The 23,702-nt window shown below is 35.0% G+C and overlaps 2 protein-coding genes across 3 annotated transcripts in view; both read left to right on the plus strand.

Annotated features, from left to right (window-relative positions):
- LOC110447791 (intraflagellar transport protein 46 homolog) overlaps window positions 1-16,157 on the plus strand; it is a 27,571-nt gene extending 11,414 nt beyond the window's left edge. For both annotated transcript variants that reach the window (XM_021493702.1, XM_021493703.1), the window contains 10 exons: window positions 1,600-1,811; window positions 3,620-3,783; window positions 4,784-4,858; window positions 6,201-6,294; window positions 7,730-7,864; window positions 9,301-9,413; window positions 11,755-11,821; window positions 12,446-12,506; window positions 13,737-13,840; window positions 15,302-16,157. In XM_021493702.1, coding sequence (XP_021349377.1) covers window positions 1,600-1,811; window positions 3,620-3,783; window positions 4,784-4,858; window positions 6,201-6,294; window positions 7,730-7,864; window positions 9,301-9,413; window positions 11,755-11,821; window positions 12,446-12,506; window positions 13,737-13,840; window positions 15,302-15,406 — 1,130 coding nt within the window. In that variant the 3' untranslated portion in view covers window positions 15,407-16,157. The remainder of the gene's footprint in view (window positions 1-1,599; window positions 1,812-3,619; window positions 3,784-4,783; window positions 4,859-6,200; window positions 6,295-7,729; window positions 7,865-9,300; window positions 9,414-11,754; window positions 11,822-12,445; window positions 12,507-13,736; window positions 13,841-15,301) is intronic.
- Window positions 16,158-20,239: 4,082 nt separating this feature from the next.
- The window catches only part of LOC110447813, a 37,345-nt gene continuing 33,882 nt past the window's right edge, over window positions 20,240-23,702 (plus strand). Inside the window, exon 1 of the mRNA XM_021493752.1 lies at window positions 20,240-20,782. The gene's annotated coding sequence lies outside the window, so the exon portion shown is untranslated. The remainder of the gene's footprint in view (window positions 20,783-23,702) is intronic.

Genomic DNA, 23,702 nt, shown 5'->3' on the forward strand with positions numbered 1-23,702 from the left:
GGTCAGGGAGGGAGAGCTACGAGGGGTCAATACAATTTCAATTTTGCCAAAAAAGGGAGAAGGGGTTGCTTGTAAGTTGATGAGAGCTAATAACAGTGTATACAGATGTAGAGAGATATTAGGACACTTCGGTGGATAAAAGGTGCTGAATATTGAATTTCACGAAACAGTCTTTTATAACATCTCCATCTTCTTGTTATAGCATATGCAGATAACATTTTGGAGAAGTCAATGTGGAAGACTTAGGTCCCCTAAGGGTCCAATAGTTAATAAACACTGCACACACTTGTTGGTTTTGTAGATTTATTTATTGCAAAGTACAAATCATTGTTATTTTGTGAATTGTTATCATGACTTTTCATCACATCTTTTTTTAGTTGTAGAGCAAAACCACATTTTTGTCTTTGTGCTCGTGATATATTCCAAGTGATACATGTTGAATGTATTTTTATATTACAATTATTATATTGACTCATTCACCCCTGAAGACACATTTGAACTCTTCCAATTCAAAGGTTGGAATAGTCCATTATGAAATTTCCGGGGTGAATGAGTTAGCCATCACAATTTAATATTTTCAAGGAAAATCAGCTTCATGTTTCATGTTCCACCTTCCAAAATAACTAGAGTTGAGCTGATGCTCTGCTAGAAGTATTACACAAAGGAATATATAAATAGAGGTTACACAACGAGTGGTTGTATATGATATTTCTTTCACTCAAGTTAGTTATTTTTCAAAAGAAATGTTTTTTGTGAGTGTTTTTTGTAACTTTTGAAAAATAACTGACGAGAGTGAAAGAAATACCATATACAACAACCACAAGTTTGTGTGACCTGTTTCTACCACAATAAAAAATATTCCGAGGAAATTAACATGTTCTGTATGCATATGTGTTTTGTTTTCCATATCAGATGGGGCGTAAGGATATGACCTGTAGTAAAATGCCGCTAATTAATATGCAAAAATGACAATTTTAGGAATATGTGGGGAAATATTATGATTTATTACAAATCATAACAAGTACGTAACAAATTTATTGTCTTCAAAGCAATATATTTATAGAAACCAACATAAGAAATTTATTATCACAAAAACAATGACGAACTACTTTCTGTGTATCATCAAATCTGCCACCGCATGAAGCGGCTTTCCTGCCAATTTGTCCATTCAAAGGAGTCCCGGTCAAAGTTCACCGTGTCAGCCAATCAAAACGCATTTAGAGTTTATACCACGTATGGTATAAACAATATGTTATACAACAGTTGTAATGATTAATTGATGCCTTGGGAGTTGAATAACACCCACCTATTGTGGTAGAAATATATTTCCAGATTTTGGGATTGATTTTCTCAAATTGTTAGTTCTATAGTAACAGCTAGATGTTGACTTTGATATATTCTTATAAGCTAGCCGGGGTTAAAAACTAACACTGAAATATAATGGTGGACAATTGAAGGAAACGTGAAACAAGCAAAATATTTCATTGGGCTTAACACCTTGAAAAGAGATAGAATTTAAATGTTATTGAAAGAACAAGATTTATATGATATTATGTTATTTGTATTTGTTACATTGGAATGTGTGTTTATTTTTAACAGAACGAGGAAAAAGTGTTGGATCCATGGAGTCCAATTTATCAGGAAACAATTCAGAGGAGGAGGACGAGGAGGAGGAGGAAGATGACGAATTTCCAGACGATATGGGACAAATGGGACAGATGGGACAGATGGGACAAATGGGACAGATGGGACAAATGGGACAAATGGAACCGTTGGGACAAATGGGACAAATGGAACCGTTGGGACAACGGGTAATTCATAGTTACCTCCCTTTTTTGTTAGCATTTGCCTCCCTTATCTTTAAAACCACAGAATACAATGTTCTCACAGTGAAGCTGACAATAAGGAAAATTGTAAGGAAGCATTGCTAAGTACAGGTTAGTTTTTGTTAAAGGTTAACGTCCGTGCAACAGATCACGGTAGCAATGTACAGTATAAATGGCCTGATCCTAAAAATAGAAGACGTGTCTGAAGTACACATGGATAGTGGATTCGTCCTGCACAACACACACATATATTTTTACATATATTTATTAACTACTTTATAACTGAACACAATTTTTTTTTTAGAAAAATGAATTATTTTCCGAGAAGTGTTTTCCCCAGATTTTGGACTTGTAAGGCACGGTAGTCCAGTGGTAGGACACCGGGCTCGTGACCGAAGTGTTGCGGGTTCGCGCAACGGCACGGCAATGTGTTGTATCTTTGAGCAAGATACCTTACTCCACTTGTTCCAGTCTACTCAGCTGTAAATGAGTATGTGGTTGGGCAGTGCTAGAATTGTTGAATGCTAGCTGTAAGCGCCGAAATGGCAGCTCCGGCTGTATGCTCCCTAGGGAGTTGAGAAATGTATTGGCTGGTTGCAAAGGCCCTATAACCACGGATAATAATTTGTGAACCGCTTTGAGATGACCTACAAACTACGAACCTCCAATTTTTGAAGAATGCCAAAAGTCCAAAAAAACACTAGGTTTTAACCCAAAATTTGACCCCCGCAGATTGATTTTGTTTTCTTCAATTTATAATGTATCACCTACTCTGTAACAAAAATACTCACATTTTAGCATAGGTCAATCCAGCGGATTTTTTACAATATTGAAACATTTGCTGAGTACAAAAATAGACTACCTGAAAAGCTAGCTTTTGTTGTGTATAGACACAGACTTGTAAATGGCTAAAACTGTGCTCTCAAACCAAATGCAATTTTTTTTTCTTGCAAAAAATGAAGCCCACATAGTCTACTCTATTATATTTCAATTTTAGTGCTGATTTAAAAAAAAAATGCATGCAATATTACAGGGGTTATTCATTATACAAAAATATCACCCATGGCCATTGTACGCTACTGTACACTACTACCTATAGGTTTGAAGTTTGAAGACTTTGAAGACAGTTGCCATTGGGAGACACAGGTCTCTGGAAAAAAAATGGTAGGAGAGAAAAGAAAATGTAATGGTCCAAAATGTTGCAGCGGGCTGGGCAATAGATGAGTTGTGTTTATTTTCGTTGTCCCACATTAGCGGGACTCACAGAGGAAAACCTGCAGAGGACCCCAATATAATTGTATTATATAAGTTGCAATTCTTACATGCATTGGGATATAGCAGGTCTAGCTGTCCTTTCACCGAACCTGCTAAGGGCACTCAATTTAGCTAAATCTTTGAAACAAAATTCACATTATAAGAAATTACTTGACTTAACCATTTCACTGCTGTAGACCACAATGGACTCATCCATATCAATGCATGGTAGAGTCGTCTACTAAAGTTACATAGGGATGAAAGGGTTAAGTGTCTTCAAGTGAATATAGAATACATTTATATATATTTAATTGTCAAATGCTGATTAGGTCCAAAATAATATATACATGTGCGTTTCCCGTTTCTCCTTGAAAAAACATTAGGGTCAGTAGCTATAGATTGGCAATACTTTTTTTTTAATAATTTAACTATGCTTATATAGAGCAGGATGTGACCTATTTTTTTATTGGCCTTACATAGTTATGTATGTTAAAAAAGGGGTTTTGAAAAGCACAACAAAATGGTTTCTATGGTAACAGAGTCAACAGCAGCGTGGCCCACCTGGTAGCCTGCAGGGTCAAGGGGGACAACAGCAGCAACAACAGTTTAACTCAGAAGACGAGGAAACGGACTCATCTGACGAAGACGATGACGACGAAGACGATGATGATGATGACGATGATGATCATGCACCATTAGAAGGGTAAAGAATAATATTGCAATTTGATAGTGTTTATGCCTTTCCTCGTAAAATATGATGTAGTGACTGCTTATAATTATACGTAGTCTTTTTGTCCCTCAACCACTGTAGGTTTCCTCACACCCAGGTCATGGGTTAAACCTGCTAGGAGCTGGTAGTCAATGTTGGTTATTCACTTGTGGGTAACACCCTGGACGTGATTGTATTAGTCAGTCTTAACTTCTTATCATGATATCGACAAAGAACACTTTACAACATCATCATCCGTTGCGACTTTTTAGTTTTAGTTAATGGCAATTCTTTCTTAATCAGAAACAGTAAAAATGTTTCCCAAGAGAGATGGTTTTCTAGATATGACATCTGAATGATATTGGGGAAAAAGGCCTCGAAACTCAGGATGGTTGATTATCATGTTTATCTAATTCTTGTTAGTTAATTTTAAATTGTAAAAGACACTCGATAAACCTCGTTTCTTCTTACAATTTGAAATTATATTAATTGGAGTTAGATAAACATGACAACCATCCATCAGTTGTTGAGAAACCTCAATTTTATTGTCACAGAGCGTATGATTACTGATAAACATTATATCTTGTCCTCGTTACTGAGCGTATGATTACTGATAAACATTATATCTTGTCCTCGTTACAGAGCGTATGATTACTGATAAACATTATATCTTGTCCTCGTTACAGAGCGTATGATTACTGATAAGCATTACTTCTTTTCCTCGTTACAGAGCATATGATTACTGATAAGTGTTACTTCCTTTCCTCGTTACAGAGCGTATGATTACTGATAAGTGTTATATCTTTTCCTCGTTACAGAGCGTATGATTACTGATAAGCATTACTTCTTTTCCTCGTTACAGAGCATATGATTACTGATAAACATTATATCTTGTCCTCGTTACAGAGCGTATGATTACTGATAAACATTATATCTTTTCCTCGTTACAGAGCGTATGATTACTGATTAGCATTATTTCATTTCCTTTTTACAGAGCGTATGATCCCGCTGACTATGAAAACCTCCCTGTCACACCGGAGATCAAGGAATTGTTCCAGTATATTACAAGGTAAGTTATTCAGCATGATTGATGGATATTCAATTGAGGAGGTTTTAATTTGACATCATTGATACTCTAGGATGGTGTGAGAAAAAGTCTACAGTGTCCGATACTTTTTTCCATGACGAAATACTGGTATTCACTCAGCACTGATAAAAAAAAAAAAAATGTCAAGCATATTATGAAAATTGAAATCAACACTAGGCGAATATGAATTTCATACTTGCAGAGTGATTACTAGGATTTGGCAAACTAAAGCAAAAATTTCCCGGTATACAGCTGTACATGTGAATATTCTTGCAATAAAATATATTTAAATCATTCTAATACCTTACATTAACTTACACCATTAGTCTCTTTCAAACTCCATATGCAATGTGTGGTCATATGGTGCAGTGCTTAGCACACTGGCCTTGCACCAAGATGGCCTGGGTTTGATTCCCCAATCAGATTGTAAAGGTATTTTGGGTCACCTGCCCGGCAGACCATGTGTTTTTTCTCCAGTTTACTCTGGTTTCCTGCCACAATAAGACCCCTGCATGCTACCATCCAGACCAACAAGAATTAATAATATAAGTTGATATAATTTGTTTCATAATTGTTGTAAAATAATAAAGTTTACATATACCTTATACTTCATGCAATGGAATCTCATCAGATGCCCATTTCCATATTTTATTTATTTATTGTACAACATTTAAGAAACAAGTTATATCAACTGTTATTAATCACTCCACTGTTAGCTAAGCGTTGGCCTGAATGGTAGCATGCAGGGGGTCTAATGTGATAGGAAACTGGAGTACCCGAAGAAAACCCAAGTAGTTTACCAGGTGATCCAATACCTTTTCACACTTGACCGGGAACTGAAATCCCGGCCACCACATGGTGAAAGGCAAGTGCCTTATCCACTGCGCCATCGGACCACATAAAAATATTGACTCTGATAAGGCAGCTCCTGCGAATTCCTCATAAAAGTATTGACTCTGATAAGGCAGCTCCTGCGAATTCCTCATTAAAATATTGACTCTGATAAGGCAGCTCCTGCGAATTCCTCATAAAAGTATTAATTAATGTATATATGCTAATTAAATTGATTGTATAAATTGTATATCTATGTACTGTAAACCGCTTAAGAGTGGCTTACTCTAGCTAGATAAGGCGCTATATCAAATGATGTTTAATATTATTATTATTCTTATTAAAATAATATACCAGTAAATGAACCTCTACATTACATCCGAGTCAGGATTTCACTTTTTGATAGAGATAAATATATGGGGTTTACGTAGGTGTCTGTTATTCACAGATAATTAGGTTTATATGCTAAGCTCTATACATGTCTGTTATACAGGTATACCCCCCAGTCCATTGAGTTGGAACATAAGCTGAAGCCGTTCATCCCAGACTTTATTCCAGCTGTTGGGGATATTGACGCCTTTATCAAGGTAAGACATCGTATGAGGAGGTATCGGGTGGTTTCGCCCTAAATTCCGTTTACCCCGTGGCGTTTCATGCTCGGTTGTTTCGCCCTCGAAATAGTTTTTTGGCAAAAGTTTTTAGGCCAGTTTAGTAGTGTGTGGCTGTACAGTCTCATTTGAAATTTTCCTTAATCTTTCTTAGACTTCATTATCGTTACACTCTTTAGGTTCGTACGTGGTCGACAGGATCTGCACATAACCTACACCTGAAATTCTTCCGACAACATTGTTATTGTTAATGAAATATGAAAACAGTTAGGTTTTCAATCATTAAAAACATTTAAAATTATATTTATAACTTAAAAATATATATTTACAATAGGGCGAAATAACCTTGGGTGAACTGGATTTTGAGTGAAATGACCTGTAGTGCGAACGGGATTTAGGGCAAAATGACAAGGATATGGATGTTATAACAAAAGAAAAAAATATATATATAGACATGATAGAAGGCTATAACACATAGTCTAGAGGTTTGTAATTCCGTCTTTGCGTATTGCAGAGGTATCTTCTCTTGGGAGCAGGTATTAATTGTTATGTCACTTGTTTGTGAGAGTAACGTCATCAATTTTTGAGAAAACGACGTAATTTTCTCACACAGACCAATGACGTAACAATCAATACCTGCTCCCAAGAGAAGATAACTCTGCAATATGCAAAGACGGAATATCACTGTATAAAAGTCTTCTGTAGTCACCAAATTGAATGTGGCAGGCATTTTGTTTTCTACTAGTAATGAATGCATTGTAGCATTATTTTGGGGAATTTCCTTCAAAGTAAATGGTGATGTTTTAAAATAAAATAAAATTTGAAATTAACTAGTCACATCTTTAAAACCATAACATGGAAAAATATAATGAAAAGATATATTTTGAGAGAAATATTAAGACAATTGAATTTCCTGATGTAATTTGTTTGTTTCAATAACATTACATGATCTTTACAAAAATTATATGAAAAAAATGTATTTTAAAAAACCATGAGATATGGAAGAAAAAAAAAAAATGTTTGAGACCTGTAGTTTTGTATATTAACTAGACAGCAGTCTGATGTTCTGTGAATTTTTTTAAACGTAATTTTAAGTATTTCTTTACTCAGGGTTTCGAACAAGCCTCGAAAAGGCCCTAAAACAAAGAGTTGGTCTTGAAAAGCCTAACGATTGATGAAAAGTATGTTAAAGCCCCTTACACATCTCTGTATATTTTGAGAAGAAGCAAATGGTGGGAGATTTTATGCCATAGTTTTACTGAAAAAAGGCCCTAAAAAGCTTTTAATTCATAGTATAATTACTTGTTGAACCCTGACTGGTTTCAGAAGATTCTTAGAAAAAGTTTGTGTTATTCATTACCGAATTGTAATCAATGTAATAATGACTAATATGAAGAAATCATTCTATTTATAGATTATTCGCCCTGACAGCAAGCCAGACACCCTGGGTCTGAACGTGTTGGACGAGCCATGTGCCAAACAGTCTGATCCAACTGTCCTTGACCTTCAACTCCGCGCTATCTCCAAACAGACGACAGATAAAAAAGTGGTATGTGCTGTGCACGTGCGGACGATGCTTTCATTTGTTATTCGTAGCATGGTGTTTATAATTTCACTTCTAGGCATTTTTTCCCTACTAGAGCCACAATCAATACGCATGCCATTATTGTCCATTTACGTGTTTATTCTTTTGATATATATGGATTGATAATATTCAATCTATTCCGTTCATCATCTTCGATATCCAGGGGTTACTCTCACGTTCGATCTCTGCACAACTGGAATTTGTCATAGCAAAATTGAAGTTAAAGTTGGGCATCGCTCCTCTGTAATCTTCAAAAGACACGTGTCAGCCTAGTGATTGGTCAGGGTTTTTTTACCTGACACAAATCAAATTGCTTGCTGTGTGCCTTCGATTTTGCTATGACATATTCCAGGGGTGTAGAGAGCGAAAGTGAGCGTAACCCCTAGATATCGAGGATGATGTACATGTATCCTGGTGGTCTATGTATGAGAGCCTACACTCACTTTGGTATTTATTGATTTCATAAGTTGTTGAGTGAATATTAATGTAGACTGTTAATTACTTTTATCACATAATGTACTGTGTTATCCAGTGAATATACCCATGTCATATTATTTTGCCTATTAATATATGTAATATGACCTATCAGCCCTGTGATTCGTTGTAAGTTTCAATTGTTTCAATTGTTTCAATTGTGACGTCACGCCTAGGACGAGTACATGACGTCACAGACTTATGCACTGGAGTCAAAATGGCGGCTTTTTATATTTTGAGGTTGCATGAAAATTGTCGTTAATTCACACAAATAAATGCCCCAAATCTTGATTATGTGATAAAAAGGATCTTACACTCATTTTCATTTCATATGAAATTTATGAAACTGGTCACAAATTTTTCATTTTAGCTTGTGAGATGCTCGTTAAATTAAAAATTCTTAGCCTTGTTTCATAAATCTCATATGAAATGGAAACTCATGTAAGATCCTGTATATAATGCAGGGGTGGGTAATAATATTGCAGTACCAATATATTGCAATTTTTGTCTAGTAATATATATATATAATGCAATATGATATTGAAATGACAATATAGTGCAATATGTTTTCAATTATTTGTTTGAGGGTTTGAATAAAGTTATGAAATAATTTTACAGGAATATAATGAAGATTGAATCAGTTTTATCCAAATGCAGCATGCTTGCTGTAATATATTCTAAAACTGATTAAAATAATTTTCCACTTTTCATTGCTGACCTGGTGTTCACTTTTGATGTTTGCTACCAGTGATAAAATCATTATAAATGTATTAAATTTCTAGGTTCACAATATATTGTGATATATTGCAATATTTGCTTAAATTTTGCAATATATCACAATTTGAAAATTGCTTGCAATACCCACCCCTATATAGTCCCAATATATGGAACTTGATATATTTGTTTTGATGTATTCTGTATTACAGGTTGTGAAGAGTTTAGAGTCTGCTGAGAAAAATCCCAAACACATTGACAGCTGGATCGAGAGTATCCGCGAGCTAAGGCGTATCCAGCCTCCCCCGAATGTACATTACTCTAAGTAAGGGTCACAATCCGAACGTACATTACTCTAAGTAAGGGCCACAACCCGAACGTACATTACTCTAAGTAAGGGCCACAATCTGAACGTACATTACTCTAAGTAAGGGCCACAATCCGAAGGTACATTACTCTAAGTAAGGGCCACAATCTGAACGTACATTACTCTAAGTAAGGGCCACAATCTGAACGTACATTACTCTAAGTAAGGGCCACAATCCGAATGTACATTACTCTAAGTAAGGGTCACAATCCGAACGTACATTACTCTCAGTAAGGGCCACAATCCGAACGTACATTACTCTAAGTAAGTGTCACAATCCGAACGTACATTACTCTAAGTAAGCGTCCCAATCCGAACGTACATTACTCTAAGTAAGGGCCACAAGCCGAACGTACATTACTCTAAGTAAGGGCCACAAGCCGAACGTACATTACTCTAAGTAAGGGCCACAATCTGAACGTACATTACTCTAAGTAAGGGCCACAATCCGAAGGTACATTACTCTAAGTAAGGGCCACAATCTGAACGTACATTACTCTAAGTAAGGGCCACAATCCGAAGGTACATTACTCTAAGTAAGGGCCACAATCTGAACGTACATTACTCTAAGTAAGGGCCACAATCTGAACGTACATTACTCTAAGTAAGGGCCACAATCCGAATGTACATTACTCTAAGTAAGGGTCACAATCCGAACGTACATTACTCTAAGTAAGGGCCACAATCTGAACGTACATTACTCTAAGTAAGGGCCACAATGTTATTGTTGTGAATGTACACAATCTATACTTATATTGTTGGTAATGTTCGTTGAGGATTTAATTTTGCTAATTCACGGTCACCAAAGATGGAACGAAGTTAAACACCCAATGAATAATCAATATTGTGAATACATATAATTACAGACAAGAAAGAAAAAGTATTGTTTATCAGTTTACTGCCAAATGATGAAGAAAAAACAACAATTTTGATATTGTATTTTTTTTTTTTTTTAAATCCCATCACCCAAATTCAAAAGCACTATCATGGTTGTGATATATTATTATACCTAGACATGCTGCGGGAAATTTAACCTTTTCACCACTGTAGACCATCATGGACTCACCCAGATGAATGTATGGTAGAGTCTACTCAAGTTACCTAGGGGTGAAAGGGTTAATCCCTGTAAACTAGTTCTGTTCGGGACAACCGCGAAATATTAGCCCCGCGAAATTAAACAACTCAATGATGCACAAACTACATCGATTCGCCCTGAAGGTAATGTGCAAGAGTGTGCAACGACACTCGTGGTAGTCTACACTTGCTCAAGACGCTATATTGACCTTATGTACTTTTGGTCTGATCATAGATTACACTTGTAGTCTACACTTGCTTAAAACGCTGTATGGACTTTACACTTGTAGTCTACACTTGCTTAAAACGCTATATGGACCTTTACACTTGTAGTCGACACTTGCTTAAAATGCTATATGGACCTTTACACTTGTAGTCGACAGTTGCTTAAAACGCTATATGGACCTTTACACTTGTAGTCGACACTTGGTTAAAATGCTATATGGGCCTTTACACTTGTAGTTGACACTTGCTTAAAACGCTGTATGGACTTTACACTTGTAGTCGACAGTTGCTTAAAAGGCTATATGGACCTTTACACTTGTAGTCTACATTTGCTTAAAACGCTATATGGACCTTTACACTTGTAGTCTACACTTGCTTAAAACGCTATATGGATCATATGTACTGTTGGACTGATCATAGATTACACGTGACGTTGCCGGCATATTTCAAAGCAATTATACAGGTATCTTGTACCCTCTTACAGCAACGTAATACAGTTAGATAGAAAATATTAGCGAATTCTGATACAAATCTGCTTCACCAAAGAATTCATATTTAGAGAAATTGCTCACTAGCATATTTTGAAGAAAAAACACCTCTATTTTAAACGCAACGTACATCGTGTAATTTTGGCAATACAGATACTATAAATTTAAAGTGGAAATGTCGCATGTGAAAGCGTTTGCATTGTGACTCTTTATGCTTGTGTAGAAATCTATAGAAAACATTAATTCATAATCTATCAATAAATGTTTGTGTGGATGTTTTCGTGATAATTAACTCGAAATGAAAAATGTGAACATTTCCAAAATGTGAAAATTTCCGCTTTTGCAGTATATGTTGAAAATGTTAACTCACCTTCAGATATAAAATCTTAGTAGTCCCGGGCGTCAAGCTATGGTACAGTGGCTGTTTTTATACTATTATCAAAATGATGATTTATCAATGAAATAACACAGACAAAGTGTAATATATCTGATGATTTGCCTCTCCTTTACAGAAATATGCCTGATATAGACACACTTATGCAGGAATGGCCTCCTGAATTTGAAGAATTACTGAAAGAGGTAACCTACAACGAAAAACAAGATTTTGAATTTTTACGGATTTAGGGGTAGAGAATTGCAAAATTCATAGTACATAATCTAATACCTGTTTTCCATTGATGGAAATTTTATTTAAACTTTGTCAAATTTATTAAAATGTAAATTGTGGGACGTTAAAGTTTGTGGTTTTGAGATGATAAGATTGACTAGAAATATGCATTGTTTTGTTGATTTCTCATCACTGCAAAAATAGTAAAAATAAAGTAACCCTGTATACAGTAAATATTATAACCCTGTATACAGTAAATATAACTCTGTATAGAGTTCTATAACCCTGTATACAGTAAATATAACTCTGTATAGAGTACTATAACCCTGTATGCAGTAAATCAAACCTGCATACTATGAAATTCAATATAACACAGTTGATATAACCCTGCATACAGTAAATATGAGGGCATACAGAGTATATAACACATTTTACAGTAAATATAACACTGTATACTAAAAACTTGCTTGGGAATTTTCAGCTTAACTCATTCACCCCTGAAATTTCAAAACGGAATATTCCAACCTTTAAATTGGAAGAGTTGAAATGTGTCTTCAGGGGTGAATGAGTTAACAGAATTTGTTTATACCTCTTAGGTTGGACTGCCCACTGCTGAGCTGGACTGTGATCTTCCAGAGTATGTGGACCTAGTGTGTTGTAAGTTTAAAATTTCTTCTTTTCTGTTGAGTAATTTGAATACAAAAGTGAAAGCTTTACAAAACAGAAGTATTTTTCAGCAATGTAAAGGTTATTCAGTAAAGTAGATATTTCTAAAGAAATTAGTTACAATGTGTGATTATACATTCAATTAACATCAAAATATACTACATAGTGTTACTTGTGAGATAGTTTTGTTTCTATTTCTGAAACTCCGAAATAGGCCAATTTTTGATGACAGTTAGTTTTCTTGAAAATAAGTCATGGATTACTTGCATTAATATCTTGCAATATTTTGAAATGCTTCCACATGGAAAACTGACCTATGTATCAATATCAGGTACTACCAAATGCATACAGATACTGTGTATGTTTTATTGTAAACATTTAAAGGAAGAAGCATGTACATTCCAAAAGGCTTGCATGCTGTATTCAGTGTTTATTAGTTACAGAAATAAAAAGAAATAATGTACTCTATATAGTAATCACATTGTCTGTCAATCTGTCTGTGTGTCTGTCCGGCCACACTTTCGTTACTGGAGATTATCTCGGAAACCAAAAGTGTAATTTATTTTTCAATTTTACATGGTAATGCACTGTGGAATGTAGATGTACAGTAGGTGTTTGAATTTTGTTAAAGTTGAGGTCAAGGTCACTGAAAAAATATTGGGGGGGGGGGGGTTGTACAGTCCTTATCTTGTAGAATCCAAAAGACTGATAATTTCTGAATTTTGGTATGATGAGACACTGCTATGTAACTGTGCAATAGGATTTTAAAAAGATTTTTAAGGTCAAGGTCAAGGTTACTGTCACTAAATATAGACGCAGGTAGGGGGAGGGTGTCGGTCAGGCACACAGGCACATATCATTGTTCTCGTTAGATAAGCACACACTTTCCAATTTCTTCTTAAAATCAGTTTTTAGTTGGTTTCTTTCTTTTTGCTTACTACTCTGTTAATGACACAAAATAGAATAGTTTTCATGAATATGAAATTTTTACATAGAAGATATACAAGCAACAAGTGTTTGTGTACAGTTTAATACACTTATTAGTTTATATATGGTATATATCTCCTTTTTTTATCATAATGTGACTACTATACAAAAAAAAATACAAAAAATAAGGAAAACCATCAAGTTTGAAAATTGTTCTCTATACTTATAGTCTCTGTATTATAGCTGTCGGCAAAGTTTCTTGCTGGTTGATGAATTATCTCCCCTTTATTTCAGCTATACTGGATGTGCCGATATACAAAGGTTCTCCGCATCGTAACGAGAGGGTGCTAGCTCTCCATGTAATCTTTACTCTCTTCTCTGAGTTCAAGAACTCCCAGGTGAGTCTTTCTTTACAAGGGAAGGAAGCATGCCAGAAAATTAAATTATCTGCAAAATTAAAAAATTTGCATTTTTCAAAATCTGTCATTCATACTAGAATTAACCACTAGACATACTATTTAAGCATGTGCACCAATTTAACAAACAAAGTCAACATTACTGCACCGTACGGCCATTTCATCCATTTTGGAGTCATCAGTGGTTCCAAAGGCCAAAAGGATGAAAATGTGCAGAAAATAGAAAAAAGGTGAAAGGTGCTTAAAAACAGTACGTACTTGTTGCAACTTTTGGCTGTTCCAGATAATTCATTCTCATGTTAACTCTGCAAGAATAAATTCAAGCTATTGCTACGAGGCTGTGGTCAACCTGGAAACTGTCAGTCCTTAGGAATCTTAAATTTATCAAACTAGTACTACATGTTAACTCAGAAGAGATAAATTCCAGCGTCTAGCTTACGGTTAACCTGGAAACTGAATGTCAGTAAGATTCTAAAATGTATTAAACTATTATTTCATATTAACTTTGTAAATTAAATTCAAGCTATAAGGGTATAGCCAACCTGGAAACTGACAGTCAATTAGAATCTGAAATTTATTAAACTAGTATTTCATGTTAAGTTTGCAAGAATAAGTTCCAGCTTCAAGGTGCGGTCAATCTGGAAACTGACATTCAATGAAAATCTAAAATGTATTAAACTAGTATCTCATAATAACTTTCCAAGTATAATTCCAGCTACAACTTACAAGGGTTAAGTCAACCTGGGACTGACGGTGGAAAGAATTTAAAACTTTTGTACAAATTGTTTACTTGTTTTTAGACGAAAGGATGTTTTGTTACATCTAAATACTAAAAATGTTTTACATTGAAAAATAACATTGTTTGGTATCATCTCAAAACATAAACAAGAATAAACTGATTGGACGGACAATTGGCTGCTTCCAACATAAAAATTGTTTTACTGACAATCCACAGCTAAATTGATAAGAGCAAAAAACGTGTTATTGGCATTTTTACTCATAAACTGATAAAGACGGTCGATTGGCTGGTGTTCATGGCAAAACAAAAATTGTGTTTGATATTAACATTCCCCGTTTTACCGATTATATAGTCAAATGGGGAGTGTTGAAATCCACATGCAGCTGGCAAAAGGTCTGAAAAGATGACTTTTATATCAATATTGAGTTCTTTCATTTCTGAATGAAGAGTTTTTGTGGATGATGCTTTTCTGTATAGAGTGAATTATACAGATACATATCTTGATTTAAACTTTGCATGTATTGATCGGAACAAAAAAGTTGCAAAATGTTTTTTGTCCATAACTTAAGATAACCGTGAATGTGTTGTTTTGTAATCTTGTCTGATGTATCTTTACATTAACCATCGACGTTAATTCCACAGATATGCTAAAAGTATCCATTTTATATAAAGTTTTATTGACAGAGTCGGTTGTTATTTTTCAGCATTTTCGAACACTGGCAGAGGAAAATAAACTAGACAACAATTTAAAGGAATCGGATGGTTTTGGAGCGGGAGGCGGGATGGACGACAACAAGCTAACATTTTGATACTGATCAGTACATCATCATAGATCATCGTAGTGAAGTTCACACCCCTTTAATTTCAAACAGTTCTACATTTTATAAATTAGAAATTGTAAGAAGAAAAGTATGGAAAGGTGAATTTCAAATGTTCCAGTCAAAGTATGGAAGACTTTGATCGAAGTATTCTTGAGACATTGTGTAGGTTACACAGACTATAATATGAACTTGTGAATCTGTTTACTAAACAGACATGAAGGACACATCATGGACCAAGTTGTGTAATACAAGCTTTTTTTCGCCCTTCGGGACTGGTTGTGATAACTTCTAATTTATATTACTGTTACAAAAATATTACTTCCTTTGCAAATTAAAATTATCACTTTTTCAATCTTAATTATTTTACAGAACTTGTCATAGCTTTGCCGTGAAATGATAATGATGTTTCAATTAAATTATGTAACATTAAAAAAGAAGTTCCGTCCGTTTCTTTAATGTGATAATGCATCAATGAAGTTTTAAATATTTTTATGAACCCTTTGATGATGTAAAGGAAGTATAACATTAAATTCTCACCGTCCACTCCCGAGAGAAATTTGTTAAAACTTTAAAAACTGAGATGATTCTGTGCATGTGGGCAAGACATCATTATTTTTCTGAATGAAAATCACGAATTGTTATTTGTCTTACTTGATAAGTTTAAGATGTATATTTTATATTTATTGAAAAGATCTGAGCTGTCATTTGAAGAAATGACAAATAAAAAATTGTACAAATATACCAATGTTGCATCTTTTGTTTACGCAATACTAAAACATGTACCAGTTTACAGCCTCCAGCACACATGCATCATTATGTACATTTCATTACACACACAAAGTGCCACGTGGAGGCACGGTCATCTAGTGGGAGGATGCCGGGTTCGTGACCGAAGGGTTGTGGGTTGGAGTCATGGCACAGCACTGTGTTGTATCTTTGAGCAAGATACTTTACTCTGCTTGTTCCAGTCTACTCAGCTGTAGATGAGTACATGATTGGGCAGTGCTAGAATTGTAGAAATGGCAACACCAGCTGTATGCTCCCCAGGGAGTTGAGAAAGATATTTGCTGGTTGCGAAGGCCCTATAACCACGGATAATAATTTGTGAACTGCTTTGAGACTAACTACAAACTGTCTGTCTGTCTGTTATATTTTCCTCCATCCTCGATACTCCAGGGTTACCCTCACTTTCGCTCTCTGTACCCCTGGAATATGTCAGCAAATTTGAAGGCACAAAGATAGCCGTTTGATTGGTCAAAATTAAAATCCCTGACCAATCGCTAGGCTGATACCTGCCCTTTGAAGATAACAAAGGGGCGGCACCCGACTTCAAAACCTGTCAACTTTTACTGTTACTGGGCCGTGGGATTCTTTTCATATACATCAAATGATCGAACTAGTCTTCTTGTCTCATCAACAAGGTGGCGCACACTGAGAGCCTTTAGTTTTGCTTGGGACATATTCCAGGGTTGCAGAAAGCGTATGTGAGCGTAACCCCTGGATGATGCTTTTACTCATTATCAACATCACTAAGATGTCCCATCAAACCTGTCCCACACAACAATGCATGTAGTTTACAAGACACCAAACAACTTCTGCAACAGAGCTATCTATAAATACCAAGTGTTATTCACAGGGGATAAGATTATTGCACCTAATCCCTATGAATACCAACGATGAAGGTTGTTTACAAGATATTTAGTAACTCGTCAGTCTTAGGATCCCTTTCCCAGTGCACTGGTTTTTGTCTCGCCGTCACGAAGTAGTTGAAGCGAGACTAATGTGTTTCTTTTCCGGAAGCAATGGCAGCGTCAACATTACATTTTTGCGTTTAAGTTATTTTCACTGAAAGCAAACGTGCTACACCAACCAAACTTGGACCATAGATGCATCTTGGGTAGTACGTCACAACCATGCATCAAATTCGGAATGCGGCCTACTTTTCATGGTCCATTGATCTCCAACAAAATCTCCATAAGTTTTTGTGTATAAGCTAGTTTCTCTGAAACTATAATTGCTAGACAAACCAAACTTCACATGTGCATTGATGGTCAAAGCGGGGCATAGGCGAGACATATACAGTAACCTTTCTTTAACATCCGTTTGAATATAACTAGCACAGCTTGACAGAGTAATAGTATATCTGAACGAGAGGGTTCAAAGCCAGGGCCAGTATTCATGAAACCGTTCTCATCCTCAAGCATGTATTTTGTGCTCAAGCCTAATTTCTTATTTCGGTTATATATGATTTAAAAATCTTATTTTGTCAAAGTTTTGAGAGAAAAAATTTGAAGAGACTCAAAGTCGATTACTGTTTTTCAATGTTTACAATAGCCTTTTTGATTGTTTGACATGATTTAAGCGAGTTACAAGAAAGCTAGTTTGAGCACAATCCATGCTTGAGCATCACTGCAATTTTGCAACCTTAACACTGTTGTTTTTGCATTGCGAGCGTTCTTCCAATAACTTTTTTTTTCATCCCATCATTTGATTTGGATGTTAAGAATTAAGACACTAGTACATATATTGTGTGTCAAGAAAAGAAAAAAAAATCTTGCTTGCCTTCGGGAATTAAACCGCCTGTCTGTGTTGAAGGCTAGGGTCCGGTGGTGACCAATTGGATGAAGCGGCCGGGAATGGACCTGAAAGCCAACATCGGGTCCAGAGTGTTGCATTCACGTTCGCATATAGCGCTGCATATAATATGAGATTTCATGTTTTGCTATCCGAGGTAGTTCTACTGATGAAAATATAGCCAATCATAGGCAGTATAGACCACGGACATAGATAGCAATCTAATTCTGTGGTATAGACGTTTCATAATCGAAAGGAGACCGAAGATAGAAGCAACAACGGAAATCTTTTCTGTTTAGATACAATTAAGGCACGGTAAGCTGTAAGAGTAAACATCTATGAGATCACTTAAGTCACACAGCAGGTACTAGGATAGCTAAAAGAGGGTCATATTGATGAACATATGTTAGTCCGGTTCATCACTGGCAGCGCTGGGGTGACTGAAGTAGGACAAGGTAACAAGGATTTCATTGAAATGTTGAACGCACAGGCAAAGAGACTGTGACATAAACTACTTGTCAAGAGATCAAGTCTCCTAGTGTGGTTGAATGGAAACGAAGNAAAATGAACTTTTTATTATCCTTGTTTGTCTACATACATATTAAAGACTGGTTAATATATTGACATATTGGTGAAGGTACATATGCACTCGCAAAATTACTGCAAAAAATACTTATCGAAGGCCGCTTGCGGTCTGAGTAGATTATTTTTCCAATAATTTCGAATGCTGAGTTATAATTTCCACCAAACATACAAACATATATTGATTAGATTCTACAAGTCCTTACGTCTATGATAAGTAAGGTGACCTTTAATATACATATTAAAATGGGGATGCTCTTTTGCGCATTTTCATAATTTCTAGGCAGTTGTTCTATATTGTCTTTTTTATTTTCAGTTGTCATTTAGTAGACGATAAGCGATAGACGTTGGAAAAAAATGAATGCGCATTATCTATCGTCCGATAATACATGGTTATTAACCAATGAGAAGTGTCGTTACATCGCAAATGTGATAGAAATCTAAAACTTCTGGTTTATTGTTATCAGGAATGATATTGTAAGTGCTGTTTCAGAGTCGTTACTTAAAAATAAAATATTTCTCAAACACTTTAAAAAGAATATTTCTCAACTACATTTTTTACCTTATTATATATATTCCCATTACTTCCTTGATTTATCATAGTCGCAAAGAAACCGATTACTGTTGATGAATTTATTGTTTAAACTCATATAAGTAAGGTATGGTATTTACATTTTAGTAAGGTTTTACCACCTAGCTATTAATATGTTACTGTCAATTCTCTGTTTGAAGCAATGTTTGATATTGTTAACAAACACTGTTTAGGTCACCTGAGACAAAGCCTCAGTTATTTACCTATTGTGATCGGCTTCCGTCCGACGTCGTGCGTTCTCCTTTTGTAACAAATTGACATTTTTAACTTCTCTAAAATCACTGATTTCAATAAAATTTTGTAGGAAGGTTCAATGATCAAAGGCGAACTAAAACTAAATTATATATGGATATCACTCATTATATAGGGCCGGAGGGGCTGGGACGAAATGTGCAAGATTGACAAAGAATTTCCACAATCTTCTTCAGACCCAGTAATGCTAGAATCGAATGTTTTTCATCAATGGAAGGTTCTAAAGGCTTTTTAAAAAAATTGAATATCAGTTTACCTGGGTCAACCATTCCACTCTGGAAAGGGGAATCGTTTAATTTATTATACTTAATTAGGGAAATAATCCTTTTCGGTAGTTATCTGCTCTTGTGAGCAGGTTTTGATTGTTACGTCATTTGTTTGTGAGAGTCTTCAATTTTTGAGAAAACAACGTAAATTTCTCACACAAACCAATGACGTAACAATCAATACCTGATCACAAGAGAAGATAAATCTGCAATACGCAAAGACAGAATACTCATTGGGGGAATAATTCAGACTTGGTTGGCATAATTGTTTATATCTGACATTCCAGTATCTGATGTTGTGGGTACTGCTTTACTGCATATAGCTGTTATTTGTTTCGGAATTAAAACAAATAGTTTACAATACTCATAATGATATACTGTTTTATAATGTAAGCAGTGTTATGTTATATTTACAGTAAACATTATATTCATAATGTTTACTGTATCATATTTAACTGTTTCATGTTGATATTTTTTTTTCACTTTTTGTTAGCATTGCAACGATCGTATTTATAAATAATACAAAATAAACGAATATCGTTCAAGGGACCAAAATCAATTCATGTAAATCATTTATATTTTTTCTATAGCAATAATCGTTTAGTTAGAAAAGTAGAACGATCGTTTCTTAAAGTAATTGATCTTTCAGGTACCTCTTAATTTCACACTTTGGACACAATCCATCAAACCACATCTACCAATATTCTTATAACGATTACAGTCAACATACATCACATATGTACACATGGAGGTTATGTCATTTAATACCTCGACTATTACTAAGACTTTTAAACTGATAAAACCACACCGTAAGAGGGTTTTTCCACACTGTAAATTTCCTCAACACGTGACCACTTATCATACATATTCATGGCGGATGGTTTGGGTGTTTAACACCACAGTTAGCTGTTCACAAATTCCAGTATCTGACGTAAGCACTGGTGCTGTCAGTATTATCATTCAAATCAAGTATCTGACGTTCTTGATTAACCTCGTGTTATTGTTGTGGTATGGTACGTATATCAGCAGGTGTTCTCTGTATTATTATCAAACTTCATCACGAAGAACTTCCGGAATATTTCGCTCGGCGATGATAATGTAAGTACAATTAAGCTGTCATAATAAGTAATTCTTTTATATGGACTATCATTTCTTTCAACTGTGTCTGTAAAGTATGCGTAAAAGTGTAATATAATATATATATTTTGTATTCTTTTTGCATTAAAAGGGCCTCCAAAGAAAGCCTCGATTTAACAGTGTTGTACATTTCAGAAGCTGGTTACCTTTGATTGATAAGTTTTCGTTTGTTTTCTTGCAGTAGTGAAATACTAGTAACAGTCGGTTAGCATTTGTTATACAGGTTTACCGTTTCCAATATACCTGTAAAATACATCGTATGATTTTGTGAAGAAACAATTAATGTGCTTGTTGCTATATTTATGAACACGTCATACACACCTCGTCTACTAAATATAGCTCATGGTATTTCCATTTTAGTATCTCTATTTTGCATAGTTTTTAAAATATCTGATGAACTTTATTAATATGGTCTTATCTTGGTATGGTATGCTAACAACCTGTGTTATCAATCTGTTGGACTTTTGGAATAATAACTTTCGGGATATTTTAATCAGCCATGATACTGTAAGAACTTTAATGTTACCTGTCATCTCCTTTAATCTGGATTTATTCTAGATGTAGTATTTTAAGGTTCATATTAGGCGTGTCTGTGGTTCTTAACATAAAATAACTCACTCAAACTGTTTGCAATAAAACACCTTTCACTTTAGATTCTCGATATACATCATGGATCATATCACTGAAGGACTTGTAGCTATTTTTGTGTACACGTCATACACTGTCCGTCTATTCTTAAAATAGGTCGGGGTATTTCCATTTTGAATTATATATCCATATAAAGATGTTACCGCACAGCTATTAATAGTTTCCTAAAAATAAACATGACACCTACTGTTGTTGCCAATACTTTATACTTATATTAACAAAGGAAACTTCCTACATTTGAATGATAACTAATCGTAAGGAATATTTGAAAATACACATACATTTTATCTATTATATACTGGCTCGCCAATACACAGCTGTAAAGTATACAATTGTATCTGATTAAATGTAAATACCTTGAAATAAAACTTGCGACACCCTGCGCGTATCAGTCGTTCCGATATGATTAAGAGGTATACTTGATATTGTATACGTGGAGCAAAGTAATGCTGATTCGTTGAAAGTTTCAATCAATTCAATCGCTTAACATTAATAGTTTAAAAAATTGCAATGTGTGTATAGGGAAATATAATAGCGAATTGGAAAAGTGTTGTGTTTGTGTATTTCATCTTTTTCTTAAGCTATTCTTTATAGTAAACATATTTAGATAAAGCGTGCAAAATACAATGTGCAAAATGACATTTGATATAAAGGTGTCCATTATCGTAATATATGAATTAATTCTATAAACGATATTATTTTAAAGTGGACAAATTGTTTTGGTTTCCGCCCCCAATACTTTTACTATCTGTTTCTTGTCTGTTTCTTGTAAAGATCATTTATGTCTAATCGATTGGCACAAAAAATGATATTCACATACTTCAACATTCTAAGATAATATTTGTCCTGTAGACTCTTGGTTGTGAAATCGTGTATTTGTTGAATTTTATAATAATTGTTAACTATTGAAATAGAAACGTGAATAATGAAACGTCAACAAAACCGAAATTTGAAATCAAATTGTTTACATGTTGAACTTTGAAAAAGCAGAGGGAAAGTAAGACCAGGCGTATCGAAAAGATAAGTTTATTCTGTTTCATTAACGGTAGCGAAAACAAGGCAAAAACACATAAGTGAGCAGTAACCCCTGGAATATGTCAGCAAAATTGAAGGCACAAAGATAACTGTTTGATTGGTCGAAGTTAAAATCCCTGACCAATCGCTGATACCTGCCCTTTGAAGATAACAAAGGGGCGGCACCCGACTTCAAAGCCAGTCAATTTTTACCATTATGTCACCGCGTGATTCTTTTCATGGACATCAAAGTATCGAACAAGTCTTCTTGTCTCATCAACCAGGTGGCGCACACTGAGCCTTCAGCTTTGCTTTGACATGCATATTAAAGGGGTTCAGAGAGCGTAATCAAGGACACTTTTCCTCGTTATTGACAGCACTAAGACGTCCCATCAAACCTGTCTCACACAACAATGATTATTGTTTACAAGAGATTAATAACTTCTGCAACAAACCTATCAATACTAAGTGTTAATTACAGTGGATAGGATTATTTCAAGAAATCCCTATGAATACTAACGATGAATGTTGTTTACTGGCGATCTAATCACTCATCAATCTTAAGGATCCCTTTCCCAGTGCACTGTGTTTTTTTCTACAGTATCCTCTCTTTAACATCCGTTTGTATAGAACTAGCACAGTTCGACAGATTAATAGTATATCTAAACGAGAGGGTTCAGAGCAAGGGCCCGTATTCATGAAACCGTTCTCATCCTCAAGCATGTATTTTGTGCTCAAGCCTAATTTCTTGTTTCGGTTATATATGATTTAAAAATCTTATCAAATTTTTGAGAGAAAAAATTTAAAGAGACTCAAAGTCGATTACTGTTTTCAATGTTTACAATAGCCTTTTTGATTGTTTGACATGACTTAAGTGAGTTACAAGAAAGCTGGTTTGAGCACAATCCATGCTTGAGCATCACTGCAATTTTGCAACCTTAGCACTGTTGTTAATTAAATAAAAAAAAAATCATCTTCAATATTTCGCATAAGTCCAGCAAGATATGATCTCCTTAGGTATACAACTCTTACAATCGAAACAGTTGATGATTTTGTGGAAGCTGACTTGTCAGGCGCTAACTACAGTACTTGTCCTATATGTCACTTGGCTTAAATGTGCACGTTTGTGTATGTCTGCGTTTTTGCATTGCGAGCGTTCTTCCAATAACATTTGTTTTCATCCCATCATTTCATTTGGATGTTAAGAACAAAGACACTA

This window comes from Mizuhopecten yessoensis, unplaced genomic scaffold (assembly GCF_002113885.1).
Source record: "Mizuhopecten yessoensis strain PY_sf001 unplaced genomic scaffold, ASM211388v2 scaffold3621, whole genome shotgun sequence".
Taxonomy (NCBI): domain Eukaryota; kingdom Metazoa; phylum Mollusca; class Bivalvia; order Pectinida; family Pectinidae; genus Mizuhopecten; species Mizuhopecten yessoensis.